Here is a 26,441-nt window from a genome sequence, read left to right as displayed (position 1 = left end):
AAAGCACTGACACTGGAGACTCCTTCCATAAATATTAAATAAATATACCCTAATAGAAAGGTTCACCATATCAGTGAATATACATTTTTTTGTTAAATAACACATTTTTATCTTTTCATTACTTTTCATTATTAATCAACATATGAATATCAACATGAGTATAGGAATATATTCAAATTAATGACTATATTCTTAGATACTCAGAATAGAAGAAAGAAGAACGCTTTATATACTGTTATTAAAAGTAGAACATGTAATATAATTTTTTTTTATATAAAAGTATATTTCTGTCATCTTATCAGAAAGATAGTGATTATGTCAGATGAGTCTCCAACTACTGCTACATTTTCAAGATTTTATTGTCATATAGTATAGTTGCTCAGCAAATGTTTGTTTACTTTTGGTCATTCTTAATTCGAGCTTAATTATCTTTAACACTTCCCACCTAATTCCTGACAGGTCAGATTTTTACTTTGCACATTCATTTAAACAAGGGGTTTCCAATCTTATCTGGAAGGGGCTGGTGCGGGTGCAGGTTTAGAAAGCCAAGGTCAGCTGATTAAACAAGTGGAATCAGGTGTAGCCCCTTCTTGATTGGAATGAAAATGTGCACCCACACTGGTCCTTTGTGGATACGATAGGACACCCCTGATTTAAACAAACTCCTTCAGCTCATGGATTTGCTTAAAAACTGAACTTAAGTAATCAGTTTTCAGAGCCTCTCTCAATGCATGGTGGCTGTGGAATTTCTGTAGCTAGAGGTGAAGCTCTGATGTCCATCTGATGTTCAGTGCTATCTATGCTTTCCTCACAAAAAGGTCCAAAGATGCCATTTTCAAAGCCTTTAAGGATTTTTGTGCTGATAGTTATGTAGGTGCATGTATAGCTTAAGGAGAAGTCATGAAGGACACGTGCTCAAACAATTGCTCCTCCATCTGAAGGTTGGTGATCCAAATATTTCTTGTTGACCAGAGAACTGTGGCTAAAATAATGCATGCCTGTGTGGACTTGCAATTAATTGGATTTGTGCACTCGGCGTGACTTATTATGTCTAACTGCAGCAGAGGATTCTTTGCTTTTATGTCCTGGAATGTATGGATGTAGCCTATGGAGCTAGCTCATTTAATTCAGAGTGATTGGTGGAATGTAAGATTAAACAAGGTGACATCCATGTTCCCTGCAGCTAAGGAACCAGTTTCTGGTTAATACTGACTACATGGGGAAGAAAATCACCAGGGGTTAATGAAGCTGGAGCTCTTTGAATACGGTAAGAGTTGGATGCAGTAGGTTTTTTTAGAATACGCTGAATTAAATAAGCTAGCTCCATAGGCTACATCCACACATTTGGACATAAACTGTAATGAAATTAAATAACTTGTGTGTTTTCTTTTCATGCTGTACTAACTTCTAATTTCCCTCTCACAGGGATTTAGCTCAATGATATTCCAAGACACTGATCTGCATGAGGATATGTTTTTCATAGAGGCTACAAAGCATGTCTGTAAGTCGCTCTGCGTAAGGATATCTGCTAAATGCTTTAAATGAGTCTGATCAAAGAATCAGATCCATCCAATCACATTAATATCAATGTGTAAAAGACTCATTCTTTCTCTTCCAGACTTCTTTCTTCTAACAATGGACTGAGGAAGAATCATTAGAACTATTTCACTTATTAAAGTAGCACTTTTATGCTTTTTTGAAATAGTGCTTTAGGGAGATGAGCTCTGTCAAAGCTATGATGGTGCTCTTTTATCTGCCGGAAAACAGAAACCTAAAGTAAGCCCAGTCTGATCCATTGCATTGTCTTTCAATGGTATCTTTAAAATTGTATGATTACTGTAAGTTCAGGAACGCTTATAAATTACAAACTGCACCTCAATGCCATTGTGTGTCCAACTGGATTTAGTGTTAATTTAACACTGGAGATGCTGAATGTTTTCTGTCACAGTGATAAAAATGTTACAGGTTGGTTATTAATGATGTACAGTAAGAGTAAACAGGCAGCATGAATGTTACATGTGCTGCAGTTTTGCAAGCCTGGACGGTAGACACTTGGACTGTTTTTTGGCCTTTATCTAGCATTATACCCCATCTGCTGCTGAATTCTTAAAGGTTTATATTAGTGAGCTTGTTCTAATTCAAGCTTTCTGTAAGGAGATGTCTATTTAACATTTATGGAAGGAGTCTCCAGTATCGGTGCTTTGTAGCAGTCAGTAAGTTTGCCACTGGAAAGTCTTCAAGACTTTGTGCTTTCTGGTTTCTCCTCCTTCTTTTTTTTATCAACTTCAAGAAAGAACTGTCCTGAAGAGTGCCTGTGATAGTAATAGCTGCTTTAACGTCGGTGATTACAGGAACTAACTTGTCTTACAGATGTTCTGCAACATTAAATGTAACTATAAATAGTTAAAAAGCCATTAATAAATTAAATTGTAATCGTTGGCAAATTGCTGTGGTATAAGAGGAATAAAACACTGAGACAGTTGTTTTGTTGCACCACTCGGTGTGTGATTATTTTCCTATTAGAACACAAGTGTTTTATTCCTTACTTAAATTAGCACTTAATTAAAAAGAAAAAAATTGACTTGTACTGTACTGTTGCTGTACTAACTCCACTCTAACAGGCTATTCTTATAACCTTGCACTAGCATGAGGATACTTGTAAAATGTAGCATCATCAAACCATTTTATATGTGTGTATATATATACACACACACATTATATGAATATTTATTCTATGATTTAAATAAGATATTCCCTTGATAATGATTATTACTGTTGTTGCTGTTAACAGTAATTACAAAAATCAGCAAGATCTTCAACATCTTTACTGGTACTGATCTTCACTGGCACTGGGTTTTGTGCTGCTTGCTGTTTGTTTCTTCAGCAGTTTTGCTCGAAACACTAAATGAAAACTCTGCTGTGCCTCTCGTGTGGGCGTGGTCAAGCCAGAAGTGGGCGGGGTTAACGCAGCGCGCACTCCCTAAACTGGCGCTGCGGCAGAGCGCGCGCAGTCCGAGACCTCTGATTCCATCACCATCCGTTTGTACAGGACTCATTGTTTCTCTTTTATCACCTAGTATCTTTACTCTTCGACTTCAAAACTCCCAGGTAGGAATCTTTTTATTTTGTTATAAAGCAACAGTTTCATGCTTGTTCATCATTTACAGCACTGATATAGTTTTCTTGTTGATTTTGTTAGACTTCTGTCATTTAGTTAAATTGTAGCAGCTTACAGAAATGTTGTGGTGTTATTTACTGAGGGATAGAAAAGTGAACAAGATGCATGCTTGGGCATCCTCCTGTGTGTAGTGCTCTTTGAAGAGCACATAAATCAACAAGAAGACAGATGTCACAATTATGTGATGTTCTGTAATTTATGTGTATTTCAGACATTCATGATTTATACACTTGCTGAGTGGCTCAGCAAATTTATGTTTTCAAATATTCTGATTTAAGTGCAAACTGTGTGACTTGAAGCATCATTATGGAGCCCTTCCAATCAAATATATTATGGTGTTTAGCATATGTCCTCCTTCATTTTTTTTATTCTTAGACTGAGCTTGGTATTCAGGAATAAATAAAAGTCTAAATAACCTATTAATTTATCCACTGTAGTGATTTTAGACATTGTTTAAAACTCATGTTAAATCCATATCATGGAGCTGCCTCAAAAAAAAAAAAAATTAATCAAAAATAATTACGCTAAACCATATGCAAGAAAATCAGAGGGATTTGCAGTGCCAAGCTGTTAAATTTCCATTGATTGTCTTATTTGCCTTCTGATGATTATCATATTCATTCATCGTATCCTGATTATCATCATCACATTGATTGGGCCCCCCCTCCACTTGTCAAAATGTTAATAAGTATCATGATAATGCTGTCAATTATATGCACATCAGTGCACAGTGTACTATGATAAACACTCCCTTTTTTTTTAAGATGCACCTGCAATTATCCAATCAACCATCGATCAATCCTGTGGCAGCAGCACAATACATAAAATCATGCAGGTACAGGTCAAGAGCTTCAATTAATGTTCACATCAAATATCAGAATGGGGGGGAAAAATGTGATCTCCGTGACCTCAACTGTGGCATGTTTGTTTATGCCAGATGGGTCTCTCAAAAGCAGTTGATCTCCTGGGATTGTCAAGCACAAGAGTCTCTAGATTTTACGCAGAATATATTCAGCGAGAGGCAGTTCAGTAGACAAACATCTTTTTGATTACAGAATTCAGTGGACAATGGCCAGACTGGTTCACGCTGACGGTAACTCAAATAACCACTCTTTACAACCATACCAAGCAGAAAAGCATCTCAGAACACACAACATGTAGAACTTTGAATTGGATGGGCTAAAAGAGCAGAAGACCACATTTGGTTCTACTCCAGTCAGCCAAGAATAAAAATCTGAGGCTACATGCTCACCAAAACTGGACAGTTGAAGATTGGAAAAATATTGCCTGGTCTTTCCTTCAACTGTCATGTTTCATATTTGTGTTTTTTTTCATCAGGTTTGCTCCTCTCATCCATGGAAGAAGAATCTGAGAGAGACAAAGCCGATATGGGCAGAGGGACATTGGAGCTACCCACAGTTTACACGATTTCAGATCTCCTCCCTGACATTAACATGACCAACAGCACCAGTCTCACAGAGGAGATCCTATATTCTCCATACTTCCAGCATTCACTGGACATGGCTGCCGTGTTCGTCCTGGCCTACCTGTTCATCTTCCTGCTCTGCATGATGGGTAACAGTGTAGTGTGTCTCACAGTCCTGAGGAACAGGCACATGTGGACGGTCACTAATGTCTTCATCTTGAACCTTTCCATCAGTGATCTGCTTGTGGGGATCTTCTGCATTCCCACCACTTTGGTGGACAATCTCATAACAGGCAAGTGTATTATTCATAAGGACTGGAAAGAGAACTAATTAGTGTCTCTTGTCACATTTGTACTGATGTACAGTTGCATTTATTTATTTTTTTGGCAGGCACCATGTTTGGTGAGACAGAATTCAATGCAAGCATTGTTCTTTTGAAAGAGCTGATGATGATGCAAGTGCTGCCGAATTAAGTTTCCAGAAAGTGACCAGGAACAAGTATGAGATAATTGTAGGAAGAACAGCTCTATGGTCACAATGAGCTATTGCTAAACACAAATGATAGCTTAAGTGCTAGTACTTGGGACTGCTACAAATACTAGTCACAGTACTTATGAACGATACAATCCTACAAGCTGAAGAAGAGTGATTTGTAATAACATGGCTTTCAACACATAACATCAACAGGAAACAACACAGCAAAAGATCTATGGGATGATATACCTTTTATACCCTTTTGGTATTATGGTAAACACAAGTTTGTCTGTTTAAATGTGATATTTACCCCATACCTCTACGTTTTTGTTTTAGTTAGTATTTTTAAATTTTTTTTTTTCATTATTAAGTTTAGTGTAAGTTTTGCACTTGTTTTAGTGATTAGTGAAGGGTAGGTCTTTGTTTGAAGACTCTTAAAGCCATTTGGAAAGAGAGGGGAAGTTCAACTTGCCACCTTGGTGACCGGCGCAAAGTAGGCCCAAACGTTGAGTCACGGAATCGTAGGCTTTTTACATAAAACACAAGTAGGCTTAATTAGCATACAGTCCCATGACCCCTTCACAAAACTGTGCTGGGTAGTAATGAGTTGGACCACTGTTGCACACCCTATGCAGAACCTGCATTGTTCCTCCTGAAACCTAGATTGAACTATGATACAGATAGTTAGTACAGACTTTTCCTGGAAGCCTGAGGGGTGTGATTACACCTTCTGCTAGTTTCTATTGCAAGAGTCTAGTCTGTCTAAAACCATCCATTTCATGCCTGCTACCTGACAGGCATTGCATATGACTGCCACCCTTAATCTTTTCGGAACCCAAATGGGTTATGTGGGTGGCCTTGTTACCATGGGCTCGTCTGCAGGTATCACCCCCCCCAGGACTGGCTCCAGGGGAGGGTCCCCAGGTACCCTAGGGTACACTTGTTTTTTTTGTACCTTTCGTGGGGTTCTTTAGGATTGCGCTTTGTCTGACCACTCGGATCTGTTCAGTAGCAGGTGTGCCTAATGCTCCCATTGACATAGCCCTGAAGTTCTGAAGTACACAAACACCCCAAGGAGGGAGATATACCTGCATTAGATATTTCATACCATGGTACAGTGGGTAGCGCTGCTGCCTCACATACCCAGGGTCTGGTTTGATCCTGAGCTTGGGTTACCCTCTGTGTGGAGTTTCCATGTTCTCCCTGCATTTACATGGCGCTTGTCCAGGTTCTCCAGTTTCTTACCGACTTTCCCCGAGTGTGAATGAATGTGTGGTTGTGTGAGTGCATGATCTCTGGATCCAGTGCAACCCTGACCAAGCTAAAGCAGTTACTGAAGATGACACGAAGCTAAATCAGGTGTCCGATATGAAGGAAGAGCAACGGTGCTTGTAATTTCTCCTGAAAACACACGTTTTGTTGAAATGTGTGGTGTTTTTAATTCAAATAATGTTATGCACCCTGAAGTATGAAAAAGCAGGAGAGAAAACAGCAATTATTTTCCCTTTTTAGTGAACTCTCAATGTTTTGTTGGGCAGGTTGGCCATTCAGTGACATAATATGCAAGCTGAGTGGCCTTGTGCAAGGAATGTCTGTCTGTGCCTCCGTCTTCACACTGGTGGCCATTGCAGTGGACAGGTAAGTGTTCATGTGCTTTTGTCTGTGCATATAAACTATCATTTGAATGTCAGAATTATTTTCTTTGGAGCCATGAGTGACTAGACATGTCATTTTCAACACTAATAGCTTCTAACGCTTCATCTGTGCACCATTTTGCATAATGGCATAAGTGCAGAGGTGGGAAGAGGACTACCAAAATGTACCAAAATGCATTTTATAAATGGTGTATAAGTAATATAAGTGAACCTAACTTTTGTAAAGATCATATTTTTAACACCTGATTAAAAAAATGCATATACACAAATACATAGAATTTAACACAAAATTACCTACATTTTTACCCTCTTCAAAAACCTTAAAATGAACTTAACTTTTTTAAATTCTTTCCCCAAACAATTAGTTTTCATTTGGAAATTAGGAAAAGCATCCAACAAGTGCCCATGCTCTTTGGGAACCTTAACTAAAGCCTCCTGGGTAAAGCTCCCTCATGAAGGGATATTTTAAGAATGTAAATTACAAAATAATGTAATTTTTTTTCTTGGTCACTGCACAGTATTATATGGGACATTTCATAGTGTTAATGTCTTCATTATTATTCTAAAACAGTAGAAAATAGTACGAATTAAAAAAAAAAAAACTCGTTATAAGCATAATTGTTCACTTTGCATTAGCATTTGTCTTGATTTTTGTTTGTTTATTTGATTGGCAAATAGGACATGATGGAGTTACAGACAGACTCTGATTTCAAAGAGACATGACCGTGACAAATAGATTTTTTTTTTAATCTTTTTTTTTTCAAGCTTATGTAGCTTTACAGTATGTATTAACCACAAAGCAGTATGTCATAAGCTACAGGAATCATTCTCTAATATACTCTTATACAGTATATCAGATACCAACTAATGTCTGTATGAGTACATTAAAAGACAGATCAATCTTTTATCTATGTTGCCAGATGGCTACAAACCCCTCTGGTCAAAATGGTTGACTTGAGAAAAAAGAAAACAACATTATTCCCTTCTCTGGTCTTGTTTGAGCTACAGAACTAAAATACTTGTGGCACTATTTTAGTCCAGCATACGGTGTGAGAGAACTGGCCTTGAAAAAGAGATTTCTTTAAAAATGTAGTTGGCCTGAGAAAAAAAAAAAAAAAAAACAGAACACAGACAGAACTAAAACACAGAACACTGACAGGCTACTTAAATAAATCACTAAAATCCTCTGACAAGTTCAACTACTGCATAATTAGTGTTTCATCTGAAGCATAGAATGGAAAAAAAATGACATTTTCTATAATAAAAACCAATTTACCCTGTTCTTCAATTGCCAAACTTAATGATAACGTATAAATTGTGTCCACAACCCCAGCCATTACCATGTACTGTTTTAAAATTTCTCTACTTCTACACTCTTTAATTTAAATTATAGACTAATTATTAAGTCCTGCAAGAGTTTTATTGTTTTATAAGGACTAGATTAAAATAAAAAGATTGCACAAGGGAAACATGTAGTGTAGATCCTATGGAGCAAAATTAAATGTGAGAATACAGTTTGTGTTTGTGCATGAGGTTTGTTGCAGTTCTGGAGGGCTGGAGGCCAGAGTTTGGTGATTTTCCTGCTTGACACCTGAGTCAACACATTACATACTGTAATTACCAGATTTATTAGGGTAATTGGTTAAATGTGAATGCTAGAATTTTGGTCGATTGAAAACAAACAAAAAAAAGGCCTACAAAGGATATATTTCATGAGTGTTTTTTTTTTAATTATTGTGTACATGACATCTACTAAAATGGTCCAAGATGAAAAATCTACTGAATAGATATAAAGGATTTTAGTATTTGTCAAATTTGTGAGAAACTGTAAAAATGAATCTATAATAGATTCGATTCTGATTTTTCTTTTTTCCCCACACTTCTTTGTTTCAACCCAAGGTTTCGCTGTGTAGTTTACCCCTTTAAACCCAAACTAACACTTATTGTGGCAAAGGCAATCATTGGGATGATATGGCTGTTGGCTCTGGTCATAATGTTCCCCTCGGCCCTGATGTTGACCGTCCAGCAAGAACAAAGCCACTTTATGATTCAAGATGACAACTACAATCTGACCTATCCTCTTTATTCTTGCTACGAGACCTGGCCTGAGCCTGAGATGCGGAAAGTGTACACCACAGTGCTGTTTGCCCATATATACCTGATTCCCCTCATTCTTATCATCCTTATGTATGGGGGCATTGGAGCGAAACTGTACTCGACCACCTTCCTGGTCAAGGTGAACCAAACTGATGGCACTCCTCAAGGGAAGTCACCTATATCGTGCAGGAAGATCAAAGTCATCAAAATGCTCATTGTTGTGGCCCTTCTCTTCATGCTGTCCTGGCTGCCTCTGTGGACCTTGATGCTGCTGACTGACTATGCACGTCCTGAAGGGGACCAACTGGATCTTCTGACAGGTTACATCTTCCCTTTGTCCCACTGGCTGGCCTTCTCCAACTCTAGTGTCAATCCCATCATCTACGGCTACTACAATAAAAATTTCAGGCAAGGATTTCGGGCTGTTTGGATGCAGCGACCATCCTGCTGCTTGGACAAGCCTTCACAGGTCTGTCTCAGGAGGGTTAAGAGGGGCAACAAGACTTGCACTCGCTTGGACAAAGCTCTCAGTTCCAACACTCTGAACCTCGGAGTAAGAAACAAAATTTACACCGACAATGACCTAACGGGTTGTGTGCGTCTGGAGATGGAACACAGGAGAGTGTCTAAGGAAACGAGAAGCTCGGGGGCAGAAGGGGGAAACAGGGGAACGGCGATCAAAAGAGAGCTTCTGGAAGACATCGAGAGGATCTCTCCAACGGGACCTACAGCGTACCAGGCCTGGGAACTTTGAGTGGTCCTCCTCAATATGAGGCAGATGGTCGTAATGGATGCTGAAAGTCAGTTTTCTATGAAATTTGCTCCTGCCAATGATGGAGAAAAAGAACGTAAATTAAAGTGAAAACAAACATAAGCCAAAAACACAAGCAGTAAATTGCCTGTATCATTCAGGTGACCTTTGTGTAGAAGTCTCATATTGGAAAAGTATATAGTAGATTGGGCCTAACATGCCTGTAAGCAGGTCATTTATCACATAATGTACCAGTCAGGTAACAGAAAATAAGCCCACGGATAAATGGAATTGTGTATTAGCATCAAGGGACTCTCAGACCTTCTTTTTTTTTTTTTTTTTCATTCCTACAGTGCTATAAATATTGTGATAATGTTAGTTTTACACATGATGAATGTCCAATCTTTGGTTACGCAAGGAAAAAAACATGCATGTCTTAACTTTCTTATGAGAAAGTAAAGCTTCTAAGCTTACTTTCCACTAGAGTCATTATTCACGGGCTGCTGCTTCTTTAGCTTCTGCTTTGTTCATGCAGTTATTTTCCAAACCTGTCACTTTTCCTGCTTTGCTGTGGCTTTCCCTTCACTCATGCATCAGAAATACATTACCAAATGTATATATTGCGTTTCTTATTGGCCTGGTGAATAGTACAAAGCTATTTACATACTTTCTATGCTGCAGTTTGGGAGCATGTGTAAAATCTCTCACATGAGCAAATGGTTGGTTCTGTATGGGTAAGAAAGTAAGAAAACCACATTCCATTACAAATTTGAAGTGGCTTATATCCAATTGCTCCCAAAATGCGTCACAGATCTGATTTGATGCATAATGCATGAAGGCAAAATCATTTTTTTTTTTTTTTTTCCGAAACAAATTTGACCCACAGTCATATATTTTTATAGATCAAAAGAATATCTGGTACATGGCCATGCAGTCTTAATGAAAATCCCTCTTCACTGTGCATGTGTACTGCTGAATCCTCTCCTAAACACACATATCCCTCAGCACAGGAGTGTTCGTGAAAGCGGCAAAAATGGCAAAAACACCGCATCTGACCTTTTCTGGTTCAGGAACAGCCCATAATCTGTGTGCTGAAGGCTTTTATTTGATGTATGCATGGCTGCAAGAATAGATCATTCTGACAAATATGACTTTTTGATGTGGTTCAGGGTGCTTCTGAATTGTGCACATTATTGAATTTTTTTTTTTTTTTTTTAGTGAATCATTTGTGTATACAGGTCTGAGTGCAGTAATGACATTTCTAGTCACAGTAATAACAGGTCTGTTCAGCAATAATTGCAGGTATGTTCACCCTAATGACAGGTCTGTGCACAGTATTTACAGGACTAGTCGCAGTAATGACAGGTCTAATCACAGTAATGACGGGTCTGTGCACAGTATTTATAGGACTAGTCGCAGTAATGACGGATCTAATCACAGTAATGACAGGTCTGTGTACAGTATTTATAGGACTAGTCGCAGTAATGACGGATCTAATCACAGTAATGACAGGTCTAATCACAGTAATGACGGGTCTGTGCACAGTATTTATAGGACTAGTCGCAGTAATGACAGGTCTGTTCAACACAAATTACAGATCTGTTCATGCTAATGACAAGCCTGTTAACAATAATGAAATGTCTATTAACCCTAATTACAGGTCTGTTCACACTAATGATAGCTCTGTTCACAGAAATAACAGGTCTATTCACACTAATGACAGGTTTCTTCACAGTATTGACAAGTTTATTTACAGTAATGTGTTCACACTAATGATGGCTTTGTTTACATTAATAACAGGTACGTGTGACAGAAATGTGGACGTTAACTAAGACAAAGACTGGATCTGAAGAAACCTTTTCTATGAGATTCCTATTGGTTGAGAGTTCATGGGTCACCATGGAAACTCATACAGTCTGTAAATTCGCATGGCTGGGCTATGAGCTGTGAGAGATACTGTGCATTCTTGGGGCATATATGGAACCCCATGGAAATTCATGACACTCTCGCTTCTACTTAGCTGTCCACATTGCTGGAAGAGATCAAAAGTCAGGCATCCAGAAGATGCCATGGTTCTTCCATGATAATTCCCATAATCATAACTGGATTGTGAGCAATAATGTACTATGAAATCCCATTAAAGTCCTATATTCTTTTATATATTCATCTTCGGAAAGCACTTTGTCCTGGTCAGGGTTGTTGAGGGTCTGGAGCCTATTCTGGGAACACTGGGCGTTAGGCAGGAATTCACCCTGGGATCGACACCAGGCCATATCGCACCTAGGGGCAATTTCTTAGCCAATACACCTTGTGGCATTTTTAGGAGGTGAGAAGTAACCAGCGAATCTGGAGAAAACCCACTCGGACGCAGGGAGCACGTGTGCAACCCGACAGCAACCCGAGCAACACCATCCCATATTCAAGGTGTGCTGATTCACAGTGGGGTTCTATTCGAATACCCACTGAAAAATTTCATGGGAATCTTATGAGAATTTTCCAAAGAGGAAAAATTAGAATTGAGCTTTAAGGTTGGTAGTGTGAACACATCTGAATTTGAAAGATTAGTGTCTGATGGGAAAATAGATATTTATTTTAAGTTATAGTTTTGCCATTCTGTTTTTTTAGGGTTGAATTTGGGAATTTAAACCCGAAGTTCAGACATTGATGTAAAAAAAAAAAAAAAAAAACTTTAAAACATTAAAAATTTGCTTTCAAAAGGAAAACAAGGACAAAAGTCAAGAATTTAGCTCTGCAAGTCAGATGACTCAGATTCTGATCTATGTGTCTATGTATTGTGGTTTTTTTTTTTTTTTTTTTTTTTTTTTTTTTTTTTTTAAATTATTATTTATTTTTTACTTGCTTCATGGAACTGCTCGTTTGTTGCAGCTTTATTTTCCGTTATGGATTGTGCCACTGGTTGCTGTATTGCAATTAGATGTCTCCATAAACATTGTGGGTTGCCATTCTGCTCTGCTCAGTGGCATTTTCATCGCTTTTGCATCAGCTGCATGGTGTATAATTCACATGATGATGCTCCAGGAGCTGTTACCTCAGGTGATTATGGTGTTGTGTCAAAACCTGTATCTGCAGAGTGTTTTCCTGATTCCTGTGAAGCACAATGAAACAAAAGGTAATTTTGTACCTCACCTTGTCTTGTCCTCCAATATGGGATGTATCCTCCAGCTTGTCCACCAACGCTGTTAGTATGGACCCATTAAGCTTTCCCCTGACAGTGAAGAACAGAGGGAAAACATTCCCCACGGAACGTGGAGGGTGATTAATTGGACAAGCCTTGTTATAAAAGACCGTGTTGAAGCAGGAGGTGGTCTTGTTAGCCTAGGCACATACTGCTAAGAAAAGTTCAGACAGAATTCATCTTTATTAAAGTTGCAATGTTTTGGAGGAACGCATGAGCAAGACAGGTGTATCCTTAATTTCATGCACCAGCAGTCTATTCATGCAGATGTGTGATATGTGCTAACATGAAAAAAGATCACAAATTTTTTATGGCTTGTTTTTTATGGCTTTTATGGTTTGTTTGGTTTCATTTGTAATAACAATATTGTGATAGACTTCATTCTGAATATTTCATAGTGATTTAACACCTATTGTATATGTGATATCATAACTTCTACCATTTTCAATTCTGATTGGTCAGAAGATGTTGATTTAATTTTCTCTGACAGTATTTCTGGCTGCAAGGTTTATATTAATAGGCTTTCTCTAATACGTTATCATGTCTGTAATAACATGCACGTGGACTTGTACAGCAGTCACTTTACATAAACATATAAAACAACTGTGTAATCATTGCTGCTAAAGTGTTTTGTGAGGAGGCATTTATTTAGCATTTATGAAAGGAGTCTCTAGTATCAGTGTTTTGTAATGGCCAAAGGTAAAGCAGTCATTTTAAAGTCTTCAGAATGGCTTTGTGGTTACTCTGTAAGATAAGTTGCAATTATTTTTGTCTTATTAAGTCCGAGAGAGAAAAAAGAGAGGCTGATGAGAGAATGATTGTTTATAGTTGCTTTAATGTAAGTAAGAACAAGAACTAATGTGTTTTGAGGATGTTCCACAATATTAAACATTATACATTTTAACTATTTATGGTAATGTCATTCTGCAATAAATTCTGTAAAAATTGTTACCACTGGCAAGTTGCTCTGGTGTATTATCTTAGTGGAATATAATCAACCTGGGGGTGGTAACAGTAACCCTGCTCTTTTGTAGGGCTGTGTCATTTTCTTATAACTTGAGAAGTTATAAAAGGTAAATGGTTTTCTGAAATGTGAAAATAAGTGCTCTTGTGAAAAGGTTTGTCATCTGACTGCAAATTAACTATTGAACCTGTAAGTATTTTTTTAAAATACGTCCTTTATAACAGGATGTACTGTATTTGTGTGGTCAGGCCTTCTAAACTGGTGCCAGGTCACACTGCACCCAAGGAAAGCTAAAGTGTGTGCCATTACCATGAAATGGCTTATGACTCATTCACCTGTATGAGAGACAATTGCTATTTATCTCTTGGGGAAACGATCATCAGCGCTGCTCCTCTCCAACCCACAGGTCAGCATGAAAGAACAATGTCCTAAAATACACATGTTCTCAGGAAAAGTACCAGGGCTCAATTCTTTTTTCCCACTTAAGCAGGAAGGAGGACCAATTAGGAGCGGCAGTGAGTGTGAACCAAGTAGCAAAAAGAAAGAATGACATGAAACCAGGACTTCTGCTTTTTATTGCTTTCACAGAGAAAGTATTAAGTGCTTTTTTTTTTTTTTTTTTTTTAAATGTTTGGCATAGGCCTGCTAAGTGCATAAGTTTGAGTCAATGATTGGGGTGTCATTTGTGCCACATTTGTGATATTACATTTGTAAATATGTACGTAACATGAAGGTAAAATACATTTAAGCATAGGTAAAGTGCCCTTCATTACAACCTATGTGCATTTTTCCAGATAAATAACTTGCAACCTGTACGGCATTTAGAAAATGTAGAAATTTCTCCTGTTCTAACTACCTTTAACTTTAAAAAATGTAGTTCAGAAATCTTATTTGTACCTTAATATGTGATTCAAATATCCTACTCATACCTCTTCTGTTAGAGATTATGAAAAATTTCATTTCAGTACATTCTCACAAAATTCACTCAACCCTGTTTCCACAAGTCATGTGTTCAACAGGAAGCATTTTCCTGAAGATCATGGGAAGAAGAAAAATCAGCTCTCTCATTCTTTCTTTCTTTATTTTTAATGCTATTGTGATTTTGAACTTCTAAACCTATAACTCAAATTATAGATTGAACATGCTATATACTGTATTATAATATATAATTATAATTTTAACTAAATCAGTAGAATGTCCTTAATGCCCTTGTGCTATTAGGATAGATGGTAGTTAAGCATTTTTTTTATTGGCTAATTCTATGGTTTAAAAAAATGCAACCCTGTTACTTTCAACCCTGTTACTCTTTTAAGCCATTGTGGGCAAAGAAATCTTATAAAAAATTAGATATCTTTGTCTGAGATGGGTTAACACATTTTTACACTTAATGTAATAATAATAATAATAAAGCTACAAGGGCTAGATGGGATCCCAATCATGAATTTACTCATAATTTGTATTTATTATCAATATTCCATAGTGATGGAAAATAAGGTAATAAGTGTAGTAGAAAATAAATGACATGATTTATAGTCAAACAAGCACTAGTTCTTGTCTTTTCATTAGGAAGGAAAATCAAAATTCATCATTGGATTAGATTAATCATTGAACATTAAGTCCACATTTAGATTCTTTTGTGCCTTGGAGAACGAAATGCACATGTACTGTACAATACGGTTTGTCTCGTAATGTGCATTGCTCAATTTACGGAAGAAGAGCAGTTCGGACCAAAAAAGAAAGTCAATAAAAAAAGTGAAGAAAGAACCATGTTTAGTCAGCATTTATGCTTTTGCACCTGACGTAGGAAGTGCATTTGCTATTTTCAGTATCCATTGGTAAACCTCTATTTCTGTGTCACTGTCAGACCTCTGCATTAGTCACACTGAGATGTATGTACCTATTTTAGAGATTTTTATGTAGCATGGTCTGGGTTTACTTACAATATAAATAAATTGACAATTCCATTAACAATGAAAAAAAAAAGTGGTCGGTGCTGTCAATTAAACAAAAAAAGTGAAATTGGATAAATTCATTTGTTTTGCTTAGGCACGTGTGTATTAGATTGGAAATAAATATCTCTTCTAGCTACTTATAGCTCTTATAGCTACTTTAGTCACTGTCAAGACTGAGTTCACGTTCAGACGCACACACACACACACACACACATACAATCAGCCATAACATTAAAACTACTGACAGGTGAAGTGAATAACATTGATTTTCTCATTACAATGGCACCTGTCAAGGGGTGTGATACATTAAGCAGAAAGTGAACTTTCGGGTTCTTGAAGTTGATGTGTTGGAAGCAGGAAAAATGGGCAAGCGTAAAGATCTGAGTGACTTTGACAAGGGCCAAATTGTGACGGCTAGACGACTGGGTCAGAGCATCTCCAAAACGGCAGGTCTTGTGGGGTGTTCCCGGTATGCAGTGGTTAGTACCTACCAAAAGAGATCCAAGGAATGACAACCGCTGAACTAGCGACAGGGTCATGAGCGCACAAGGCTCACTGATGCACGTGGGGAGTGAAGGCTAGCCCGTCTGGTCCGATCCCACAGAAGAGCTGCTGTAGCACAGATTGCTGAAAAAATTGATGCTGGCTATGAAAGAAATGTGTCAGAACACACAGTGCATACAGCTTGCTGCATATGGGGCCGTGTAGCCGCAGACCGGTCTGAGTGCCCATGCTGACCCCTGTCCACCACTGAAAGTGCCTACAATAGGCACTGGACCATGGAGCGATGGAAGAAGGTCGCCTGGTCTGAAGAATCACATTTTCCTTCACATCATGTGGACAGCCGGATGCATGCGCATCGCTTACCTGGGGAAGATATGGCACCAGGATGCACTATGGGAAGAAGGCAAGCAGGCGGAGGCAGTGTGATGCTCTGGGCAATGGTCTGCTGGGAAACCTTGGGTCCTGGCATTCATGTGGATGTTACTTTGACACGTCCCACCTACCTAAACATTGTTGCAGACCAAGTACAGCCCTTCATGGCAACGGTATTCCCTAATGGCAGTGGCCTCTTTCAGCAGGATAATGAGCCCTACCACACTGCAGGTATAAACACATCTATCTTTTCTATAGAATGAAATTTCTAATGGCTTAGTTTTTTCTGGCTCCTAAGCGTCCTTCACTTAGGTTTCAGCTAAGGCTAAAATATTGAATATCTAAGGTTAAAATATCGAAATTCTTCAAATGATTCCAAGATTGGGGTGCTCTTTAGCCATTTAGCCATTCAAAGAAATGCGTTAATGCATCTCAGGCAACAATCTCATTTTTTATGTTTTGGCTGACAGGCTCCATTTAGCTCTTAAATGAGTGACAGAGTTGCATAGAAAATTAGCAAATACACAAACCTAGCATCAATGCTATTCCCATGTGTTCATTAAGGACATTCAAATAATTAACTTAAAATTTAGTATTATTTTTTTAAAGGAGTCATTTATATTCAGTCTTTAATTTGGCTAACAGGGCTGCACTTTCAAAGTGATCTCATCAGTCAATATCACAATATCATTGAAAATAAAAAGAAAAAAGAACAAGAGAACTTAATTTTCTTTTTCCTGTGATCTTTAGGAAATTTGGATGATGCAACTTCCTGTTGAGCATGTGATTTGTGGAATATTCCAAATATTTCATAAGGGTGAATGTGCTCAGGTTACAGAGTTGAGTAAATGTTGTGGGAAGAAAATATTAATTTTTTTCGTAATTTATACTGGATAAGTCATGAAAAAGGATGTTAAAGTATTTTAATGTTATATTTCAAGGTAAAATGTAGTTATAGGGGGCGGGAACAGGCAGAAAAAAATGCTGTAGAGCTTTTATGGTTTTATTAATGCTTTTAATCTAAAACAAGCACATACAGTAGGTTGTTGTTGTGAAAAGAAGTCTTTTCAGTCATAATTTTTCTTCATTAATATTTTGTTCAAAATATTCTGAGAATTGGATCATGAAGCCACTATGGGGAATTTTTGGGGTTTTGACCATGAGCTTCCTACATTTATGAAGATGTTAATAAGATAAAGTACCCTTGTCACAATGTTTTCAGCTCAGAATTTTTTACTGGCAGTGAATTTTAAGGGCACTAAACAGAAAATATTATTTTTTCCCATTGTAGCTTGTTTTCGCCTTTTGCTAACTTTACTTTATACAGTAAACGTGTAACGTTTTAAACACATCCCCAGGCATTTATGTGGTCATCTATCAAACTCCCATTATACAGGGGGCATGTTGAGGGATGAAGTCGTATTAGAATCATATTAATATCATTTCCTGTCATTACTCCAGGTGAGATGACACAATTGATTCAGGTTTCATACAGACAGTGGAAGCATTTAGCAAACAAAAATAGCTGGTAACAGATCGTCAGTGAAAATTATTCGAATTTAAGTGTCAAGCAGTGTCGAGGCTCATGTGTCAAGTCATGCAGGATGAAAAAGTGCATCCTGGTCTTCTAGCTCACTCATTTGTTTCAGTGCACTTAAATTGCTGCGCATTGACCACCATCATTTCTTGCATGAAGTGTTTTCTCATTAAACCTGAAGTGCTGTCACCAAGCAGTTGCTCTGCTATTCATGAGTACATTGTTCTTTGTTGATGTGTTTTCATGCTTGATCTTGATGTGTTCCTCATGAGTGCTTTTCCATTTGTCTTTGTGCTATGTTCATGATTAGCATTATTGTCTTTCAGTTTATGTCATGTTGGGTATGGTGCTCAGAAAAGGAAAAAAAACCCAGAGATTTTAAATATGCTTTCTTAAAATCGCATCGATACGTGATGAATGTCTGTTGAGAAATGATTTTGTCTGTCTTGGTGGTTAATGAGGAAGTTCTTTGCACTTCTTCAAAGAGCCAGCCAACTTGAGTTATCTTCAGTTCTCAGTTTAGCCACACAAACTAGATGACTGGAGAAACTGAAACTCACAATTTGAGCAACTTTGTAACAGAAATGTTACATACTCATTATTTATATATAATATCATAATTTGCGAATTATCAAAACCTACTTTTGTGACCTAGTCCTAGGATTTTTGGCCAATCTTACAAAACTACTCAGGAGAGTGGGAACCCCAATAATTATCAAAAACATATGGACATTTATAAATATCAATCAATTCTAAGGAGGCAGAGCTGAGCTATATATATGCTACACACTAAAAATCCTACACACTACAAAACATGGCCAGTTGTTGATCTTCAGCTAATCACAGATGCATTTATTGAGCTCAAAAAACATGCAAATATCCAAGAAATATAGAACCCCAAATAATACCACATTACACATTAACATGTTTTCCAGTTCTTGATTCCGATTAGTCAGATGTTGATTAATTCAAATCACAGTTTTATATTAATGCGCTCATTCTAATACATTATCATTTCTTTAGTAACAACTTAAACAGGGACTAATTATTGATATCATGTAGTGTTCTGTGAGGAGATGCAAAAGTCTTCACGATGGAGGACTTTGTGGTTTCTCAATAACAAGACAAGCTGCATTTTACTTTGTCTTACTGTGAAGAGAATAAAAAGAGTAAATAAACAATAAAAATTGCTGTGGTATAAGAGGAATAAAACACTTCAGGATGTGCTATTGTAGGAAAATAATCAAGTTCAGAGCGGGTACAGTAACTCCACTCCAGTAACTCCACCTCATTGTTGATTATTTTCTTATACAGCAGACTCCCAACTGACAGCTCTTTAACAGGAAATGGATAAGCTAAGCTAGAAAAAAACCCATAAAGTGTCCCGTAATACTTGAATTCATCCTAGACTTTAAACATAAAATACATATTGATGCTAATTTGTGAACTTGTTCAAATAAAAATGAGATTTCTTTGCCAGTGAACCTCATATGCATACTCTGACATACAGTTTAAATGCTAATTAATGGTTATAAATCTATAAATATAAATTTAAATCTACAATCTATAAATTTGGATGAGTGTAAATTTAATTTCCAATTCCTTTACCTAAAAAAGAGCTATAAAGCTTTCATTTGGAGTAGCACAAAAAACACTAATACATTTGTGGAATCTAGAACTTTTTAGGTTTCTTGACTTTTGAGGGAACTCTTAACCAGGTTTTTACTTTAAGTTGAGAGTTCCATGTAAAAAAAAAACCCTTAAGAACCCTCTAACTACCCAACCCTTGAGGTACCCCCTTCATATTCAAGAGTGTATGGTCAGTCATTCTTTTCATAATGGCTCTGTAGCTTTTCCAAAACTGTTTCTCTATTTTCCAAAATAGAGGTTCTATGTAGAGCCAAACAACAGACGGTTTCCCTTTCAGGAAGAGTACCAAATTGAACTCCATTAGCAAGTCATAGCAAAGAACTCTTAATTATCCCATCCAATTACTACAAAAGAGACAAATGATGATATAAATAACATGGCTGGAAGTTACTAATTGACATGTCTTGTATATTCCATCTGTATGAATGTGTAAAAGAATGACACTTAAGATACTGACATATTGTTTGCGAGCTTGTACGTGGATCGTATTTATGTCGTGAGCTGTTCATAAGTGGGCTGCAGTTGCCTACGCAACCAACACACAAACACAAAATAGCTGATAAGACAGACATAGCGGAGAAATGAACATAGATTGCTTTATAACATGAGCAGTCGCAGCGAAATTGGCCATATCAGATGAAACATGACCTTAGCAGTTTGAAAGACCTTTTTTCTGGTCAGATGAAGAGTTTGAGTTGAAAGTGACAGAGCAAGGCATGCATGGAAAGAAGATACAAGATGAGTGGTGAACTCTACGGCTCTCGCCACCCGTTTTATAAGAGGGCCAGGGCCCAGGCGAATGGCAACATCTCCAAACTTGTCAGCACGATGAGGCTGACAGCAACGACCTGCCCTTTATGGTAGATCACAAGATCAACAAGGACAAGGCTGTTTGTTCACCCCTTTCTCTCCCACGCGCACACCCCCCATATCAGCTTGGACAGAAAACGTGGGACGAGTTCACAAGTCTACCCAGGAGCCCAGGATTATTCGCCTTATCTCTATATTCCTCCTAGAGGAGAAGGTTTGATCTCAACTAATGGCTGTCTCAGAGATGTCCATGCTTCGGTACGTTAGGACTCTAATCCTTTACATTTTGCTGCTACCTTGCTGGGGTCAAACGAGTCCAATTCCTTCCCTGGAGGAGCCATTTTCAGGAGGTCTTGGAGCAGTGGATGCATCTTTGCTGGATCAGGATGATAATGTGGACGTTCAGGCACTTCTAGGCCAGTTCCTCTACATGTTAAATTTAACAGAGCAAGATCCAAAGCCGAGGCCCCAGGCTGCCCGCACTGAGCCACCAGAGTACATGCTGGAACTGTACAACCACTACGCTAAGGATCGTAGCAACAGACCTGCAGCAAATATTGCACGGAGTTTCAAGAATGAGGGTACGCACAGTAATGCTTGTTGCTTCATTAGCTGCATGTGATATGTTTAAAATTATTAGTAATTCCACTTTGGTTATATTAATTGTATTTATTATTTCCAAAGACAGTTATCTGGCTGACAGTAAATATTTCTACTACATAAACAATGTAACATTAAAAAGCCTTAAATAATTACTAAGTACATTGTTTTTTCTTTTTAACCTGTAATTAAATGTCATTAATCATATCAGCACAAATTGTTCTTATTTTATACCACTGACATTTCATAAGCAACTTCATTAATTTTCTCTTGAGCTTGAATAATTGCTGTTTTAAAAGGTAATTTTGTTGACATAGCTTTGTTAGTGTTGTCACTATCTTTTCTGGTTCACTCTAACCATCATCTACTTTTGCAAGAGACAACAATACTTTATTGTTTTGTTTCATCATCATTGCATTTCTGTGTAAATAGACTGTAATGATGAATTTAATTCCAGTTACATAACTGTATACCACATTCTGATTCAAATCATACACAATTACTATTAGTAATCAGTGCTTCTGTGTTATTTACAGACTCTTCCCCCTATAGCGTGACAAGAAGAGGTGTGAGGACACACCCCCTCATGTTCAATGTCTCCGTCCCACGTCATGAGCACATTATTGCCGCCGAGCTCCGCCTCTACATGCTGGTACATCGAGATCCTCAATGCAAAAATGATATTGACTGGAAGGTAACAGTTTTTGAGAGGCAAGTGGAAGGCGGTCCTTCATTTTGGCATTCTGAGGGTGGAACCGGGGAGAGCAATTTGACTGGTATGCAGGAGCTGGTGGTAAGGCATGGCCAGCTCAAAGAGAGCGGATGGGAGGTGTTCGATCTGACTGACGCTGTTCTGCGCTGGAGAGACCTGGAGACCATGAGCCACTGGCTTGAGCTACAGGTCGAAAGTGTAAATGAGAGTGAGCTACAGGATGAAGACAAGAGTGCTATTTTTATCAGCTTGGACATTGAAAGGAGTGCGGGAGGAAAGCATGAACCAGTGCTGATTGTCTTCTCAGATAATGAAAGTGATAAGGACCAGTCGAAGAAGATGATCCCAGAAGACAACACTGGCCTGTTCGATTTCAATGAATTGTTGGTAGATGAAAAGGACGACAGCAGCGAACAACAAAACGAGGCCCTTTTAATGCAAACACGCTCTAACATGATCTACGATAGTGCGCCGCGAACCCGCCGCAATGCCAAGGGAAACCAATGCAAGAGGACTGCGCTCTATGTGGATTTTAAAGAGATAGGCTGGGACTCGTGGATCGTTGCACCACCAGGCTTCGAGGCCTACACTTGTCACGGGGAGTGCAATTATCCATTACTTCCACAAGTGACGCCCACCAAGCACGCCATTATCCAAACACTGGTCAATTTGAAAAGCCCTCAGAAAGCCTCACGAGCATGTTGCGTGCCCACCAAGCTGGAACCAATCTCTCTGCTATATGAAAATGAGAACGGCCATGTCATTTTCCAGCACAAATACGAGGGCATGGTGGTGGCAGAGTGTGGCTGCAGATGAGATCTTCAAGCTCTCATAAACTCTCTCCCGAATCAGCTGACAACCCAAATAGACAAGAATGAGAGGCCTGATAAGATGATATGATGACACCATGATCCACAATGATGTTGCCTTTGTGTGATAATTAACAACTCATCTAGCACCTCTTAGTAGAAGTATAAAAAATGTATTGTGAGTAGCACAGTAGCATGCTGCTATGTGAAATATACAGACACATAACCTGGCATGGAATGGATGGATGTCATGGAGCAAAAGAGATGTTATTGAAATTTCACTTAATGTATATCTGCTTTTTATAACGTAGACTAGTGCTTTTTTTATTGTACAAAAATATTTGCTGCAGTCTAGAATACAGTGCTTTCAGATCTATTTCATAATTATAATAAAGTGAAAAATAACCTTGGTTTAAAACTCAAGATACCAACAGCCTTCATTTTCCTGGACTCCTACATTTTAACCACTTCAATGCGCACTTATAAGTAAGGAATAAAACTCTTGGGATGTGCTGTTATAGGAAAATAAAGCAGAGTTACTGTTACCACCACAAAGTTGATTATTATCCTATAACAGCATGTCCTGAAGTGTTTTATTCCTCTTATACCACAATTACAATTACAATTTTCATTCATTAAGCAATGACACAACATAATGTTTATCCATTTATAGTTACATTTAATGTTGTGGACAAAAAAAAAGGTTAAAAAAAGGTTAGTTCTTGTTATCACTTACATTATAGAAGCTACAAAAAGTTGACTTGTTTTATTGTATTAACCTGAAGTTAATAAAACAAAGAAAATACAGCGCTGCATCCTGAAGACTTTCCTGAGTCAGAAAACCTAAAGATACAGAAAGTTTCACCATATCAACAGTTATAAACTAGCGCATTAATATAAACCTGTCAATTGAATTGTCAAAGCTGTTGTTATAGAAAATGAATCAACAGCTTTGATTAAATCAACACTTTTGTTTGAGAATTCAACTGTGCTGAATGACTGAAACCAGTAAAACAGTCCCAAGATTGCATTTTACAACTATTTTGTACAGATATTATACTAATCTGAGTAATTTTATAAGCTTAGATTAGACATGTCACTATCCGCTACTATGAATTACAGCTATACAAGTGGCAAATGTAAATTTTTCATCTTGGAGTCATCTTGGAGAACCCACTACAATTCTACAGACTTTGGATCTTACTTCACATCCAAGACAGCCTCAGTTATGTTTCTAATCTGATCCAGTGGTCTTTAGCAATATAAACAACTTTCTATTCGGAAATCCAAAATAATTTAGCATGGTACCTAATATGGAAGCATTTAATACAAAACAGTCAAGGAAGTCTCGGTTTTAGATCCTTCTAAGGGAAAATCTAGCAGCATGAGCAGTTTATATGTTCTGGCTGGGTTAATTTGCATAAAACCACCTGCCTATTAAGTAATTGTAAAAGTAAAACTTGGCAGCGTGACTCCAACAAACCCAAAACCCTGGCATTAAATCAACATTCATTAACTAAATCATTAAGGCTGCAATTAGACCATTTCAACTGCAATCCTACATTTATATGTGCTCATATGAAACTTTCTTAAGCCCTTAATTGCCAGAGTTTTTCCTCAGCTGTGCACAAGCACTTCAGCAAAGAGGCACTTATATCTAACACAGATTCATCTACAGTCTAAGCTGCAATAAGTGCTGCAGAGTGTGGATTGTCAAAGCAAGTGTAGGATTGTCAAAGCAATTTATTATTTGTTATGTTTTAATATTTTGTTCCAGTTAGGGAACATGATTTATACCTGTGCATAGACGGATATTTATCAGGCACTATTGATTATTGTGCTACACAGAACTGTGTTTGCAACTTATGTCTGCTGTGAAATTCTCAAATCTGGTCAGTCAGGTGTTGATTAATTTTCTATAACAGCAAGCAGGAGCCACACCTGATTCCAGCTGTTTAATCAGCTGACCTTGGTTTTCAATAGACTCATTTGTGGTTTCTGCTTGGTTGGCATGAAAACCTGCACCCACACCGGCCCTTTCCGGATAAGATTGGACACCCCGATCTATTCCAATTTTGAAAATGTGGAATTAGGAAAATTGTTCAAAGCAAAAAGGTTGAGAAATGCTCGATATTAGGCCTAAAACTATGATCTTCTCATCGTTGACTTGCTTTACAGTAATTTATTCTCTTAACAGGAGAATAATAAATCTGCGTGTTGTTGTAACACTTAAAACAAAGAGTGTACCTGCAAATGTACTGTAACCTGAAGTACAAGTTCTCGCTTGTTCCTCTGATTGATTGGCCATAATCTACCCAGGCTGTCCATAGTCACGAAGCACCACATGCCATGCGAGCCTCTGCCACACTCTCTTCCACACGGCCGTGATAAGGAGGTGTCAGAGCTGGGAAGCTTGCACACCATCACTCAAGATGACAACCTCAATCCAAGTGGGGTCCAGTGAGGGCACAGAGCCACCGGATTCCAGTGTGCTTTTTGCTCGTGTTCACACCTATGACCACTTCCTCCCTATAAATCCCCATCTCTGTCCTCCAATGAGTTATCCAACACTATTATGCCAAACTGAAGAAGCATTTAATAAGCCTGATAAGATTGATCCAATGTTCTGACCCTTTCGCTTTCCTTGAGTGTATCTCTATTCAAATGTGGTGGTTGGGTTATCCAAAAATCCAAGTCTATCCAATGAAACCTCTGTTTAAATAGCAAATAAAGGGCATTCAGCCTTCATCATTAAAGCTTTTCAGTCATCCGGGAGTATTACCAGGACATGGTTTAATGCCAAGGGCATTAAACATTTGGTGTTTGATGGTTTGAAAGCTCAATCTGTTAAATAAATCTATTTTTTAAAATCCATTTATTTTTAATCTTAGATTATGAGGAGCGTCTGCTGTACAAGTTCCTGTGAATGAGTTGTTACTATAGAAACAATGTCGTATTACTACAAGAGCATTAAATATAAACCTGTGCACGACCTAGCAACCGGAACTACTGTCCGAACATGAATCAACACCTTTTGACCAATCACATTTGAGATTTCATTAGCACTGAGGTGTATTAAATTTTAATAAAAACAACGCTACTAATCAAACACCTGTCTATCATTATGATGCTCAGCACTTTCTTTAGGTTTTTGCAGTCTCTTCTTGTGACATCAATCACTTCACATACATGAACGCAGTAATTTCCTTAGAGGAAAGCTTACAAAACTGATGAATTTCAGTGGGGCTACAGAGAGAAGATCGAATCCCCTTTATAGCTGCTGTTTCAGCAACAAGACATGGTCACCATGTACCTTATTTTTTTTCACTCTAAACCCATGCAGCCTCATACACCTTTAGTGCACCCTCTCTGTGACCAAAATATGATATGGGTCTGATGGAGGCCCTTAGGATTTAGGACAAGAACTGGGCCAGGGCCTAGCGGACTCTACTGTTTTTAACACTTTTATTTCTGTTTTAAAAAGATCATAATGCCTTCTGGGTAAGTTCTCCTTAAATCTAGACATGTTCACTTGATCCCTTGAGTCCTAGCTTTAAAAAGTTTCCTTCACACTGGAAGAATTTATCCAGCCCTTAACATGGTGAAGGGTTCCTCTAAGCAGAAATAGTAAGTGGAATTTAACAAGGGTATGTTAAAAACAATACTGGAAAGTAGATTTAATCCCTAGAGCCTGTAAGGGGTTAATTTCTTGAAGTGGTTAAATAGTTTTTATTTTGATAGTTAGTCCTTTTT

At 37.9% G+C, this 26,441-nt stretch overlaps 2 protein-coding genes across 7 annotated transcripts; both read left to right on the top strand.

The window, feature by feature from the left end:
* The first annotated feature begins 612 nt into the window (after positions 1-612).
* Positions 613-12,353, top strand: npffr1l3 (neuropeptide FF receptor 1 like 3). 6 transcript variants are annotated; one of them, XM_053241046.1, is made up of 10 exons: positions 613-941; positions 1,184-1,267; positions 1,426-1,501; positions 1,619-1,776; positions 2,885-3,108; positions 3,943-4,013; positions 4,116-4,271; positions 4,517-4,897; positions 6,618-6,717; positions 8,634-12,353. In XM_053241046.1, the coding sequence occupies exons 7-10, from the start codon at positions 4,247-4,249 to the stop codon at positions 9,583-9,585; spliced, it is 1,458 nt and encodes a 485-aa protein (XP_053097021.1). In that variant the 5' UTR covers positions 613-941; positions 1,184-1,267; positions 1,426-1,501; positions 1,619-1,776; positions 2,885-3,108; positions 3,943-4,013; positions 4,116-4,246; the 3' UTR covers positions 9,586-12,353. The 6 variants fall into 6 exon arrangements, 5 of the variants coding, with proteins under 5 accessions (XP_053097021.1, XP_053097023.1, XP_053097024.1 ...); XM_053241048.1 differs by lacking the exon at positions 1,184-1,267; XM_053241049.1 differs by lacking the exon at positions 1,619-1,776.
* An 8,214-nt stretch (positions 12,354-20,567) lies between these two features.
* Positions 20,568-23,111, top strand: LOC113544870 (bone morphogenetic protein 10-like). Its single transcript, XM_026943914.3, has 2 exons — positions 20,568-21,148; positions 21,704-23,111. Exons 1-2 carry the CDS (start codon positions 20,797-20,799, stop codon positions 22,693-22,695), a joined length of 1,344 nt encoding a protein of 447 aa, XP_026799715.1. The 5' UTR covers positions 20,568-20,796; the 3' UTR covers positions 22,696-23,111.
* Positions 23,112-26,441: the final 3,330 nt, after the last annotated feature.

This window comes from Pangasianodon hypophthalmus, chromosome 17 (genome assembly GCF_027358585.1).
Source record: "Pangasianodon hypophthalmus isolate fPanHyp1 chromosome 17, fPanHyp1.pri, whole genome shotgun sequence".
Classification (NCBI taxonomy): Eukaryota; Metazoa; Chordata; class Actinopteri; order Siluriformes; family Pangasiidae; genus Pangasianodon; species Pangasianodon hypophthalmus.
The sequence above is the reverse complement of the archived record's forward strand: the minus strand, read 5'-3'. Positions and strand labels throughout refer to the sequence as shown.

Coding starts and splice junctions, on each gene's coding strand:
- npffr1l3 (XM_053241050.1), top strand. CDS start 4,247: ATGGCCAGACTGGTTCACGCTGACG. Junction 4,272..4,516: donor CAGACTGGTTCACGCTGACG/GTAACTCAAATA, acceptor TTTTTTCATCAG/GTTTGCTCCTCTCATCCATG. Junction 6,718..8,633: donor GTGGCCATTGCAGTGGACAG/GTAAGTGTTCAT, acceptor TTTCAACCCAAG/GTTTCGCTGTGTAGTTTACC.
- LOC113544870 (XM_026943914.3), top strand. CDS start 20,797: ATGGCTGTCTCAGAGATGTCCATGCTTCGGTACGTTAGGACTCTAATC. Junction 21,149..21,703: donor ACGGAGTTTCAAGAATGAGG/GTACGCACAGTA, acceptor TGTTATTTACAG/ACTCTTCCCCCTATAGCGTG.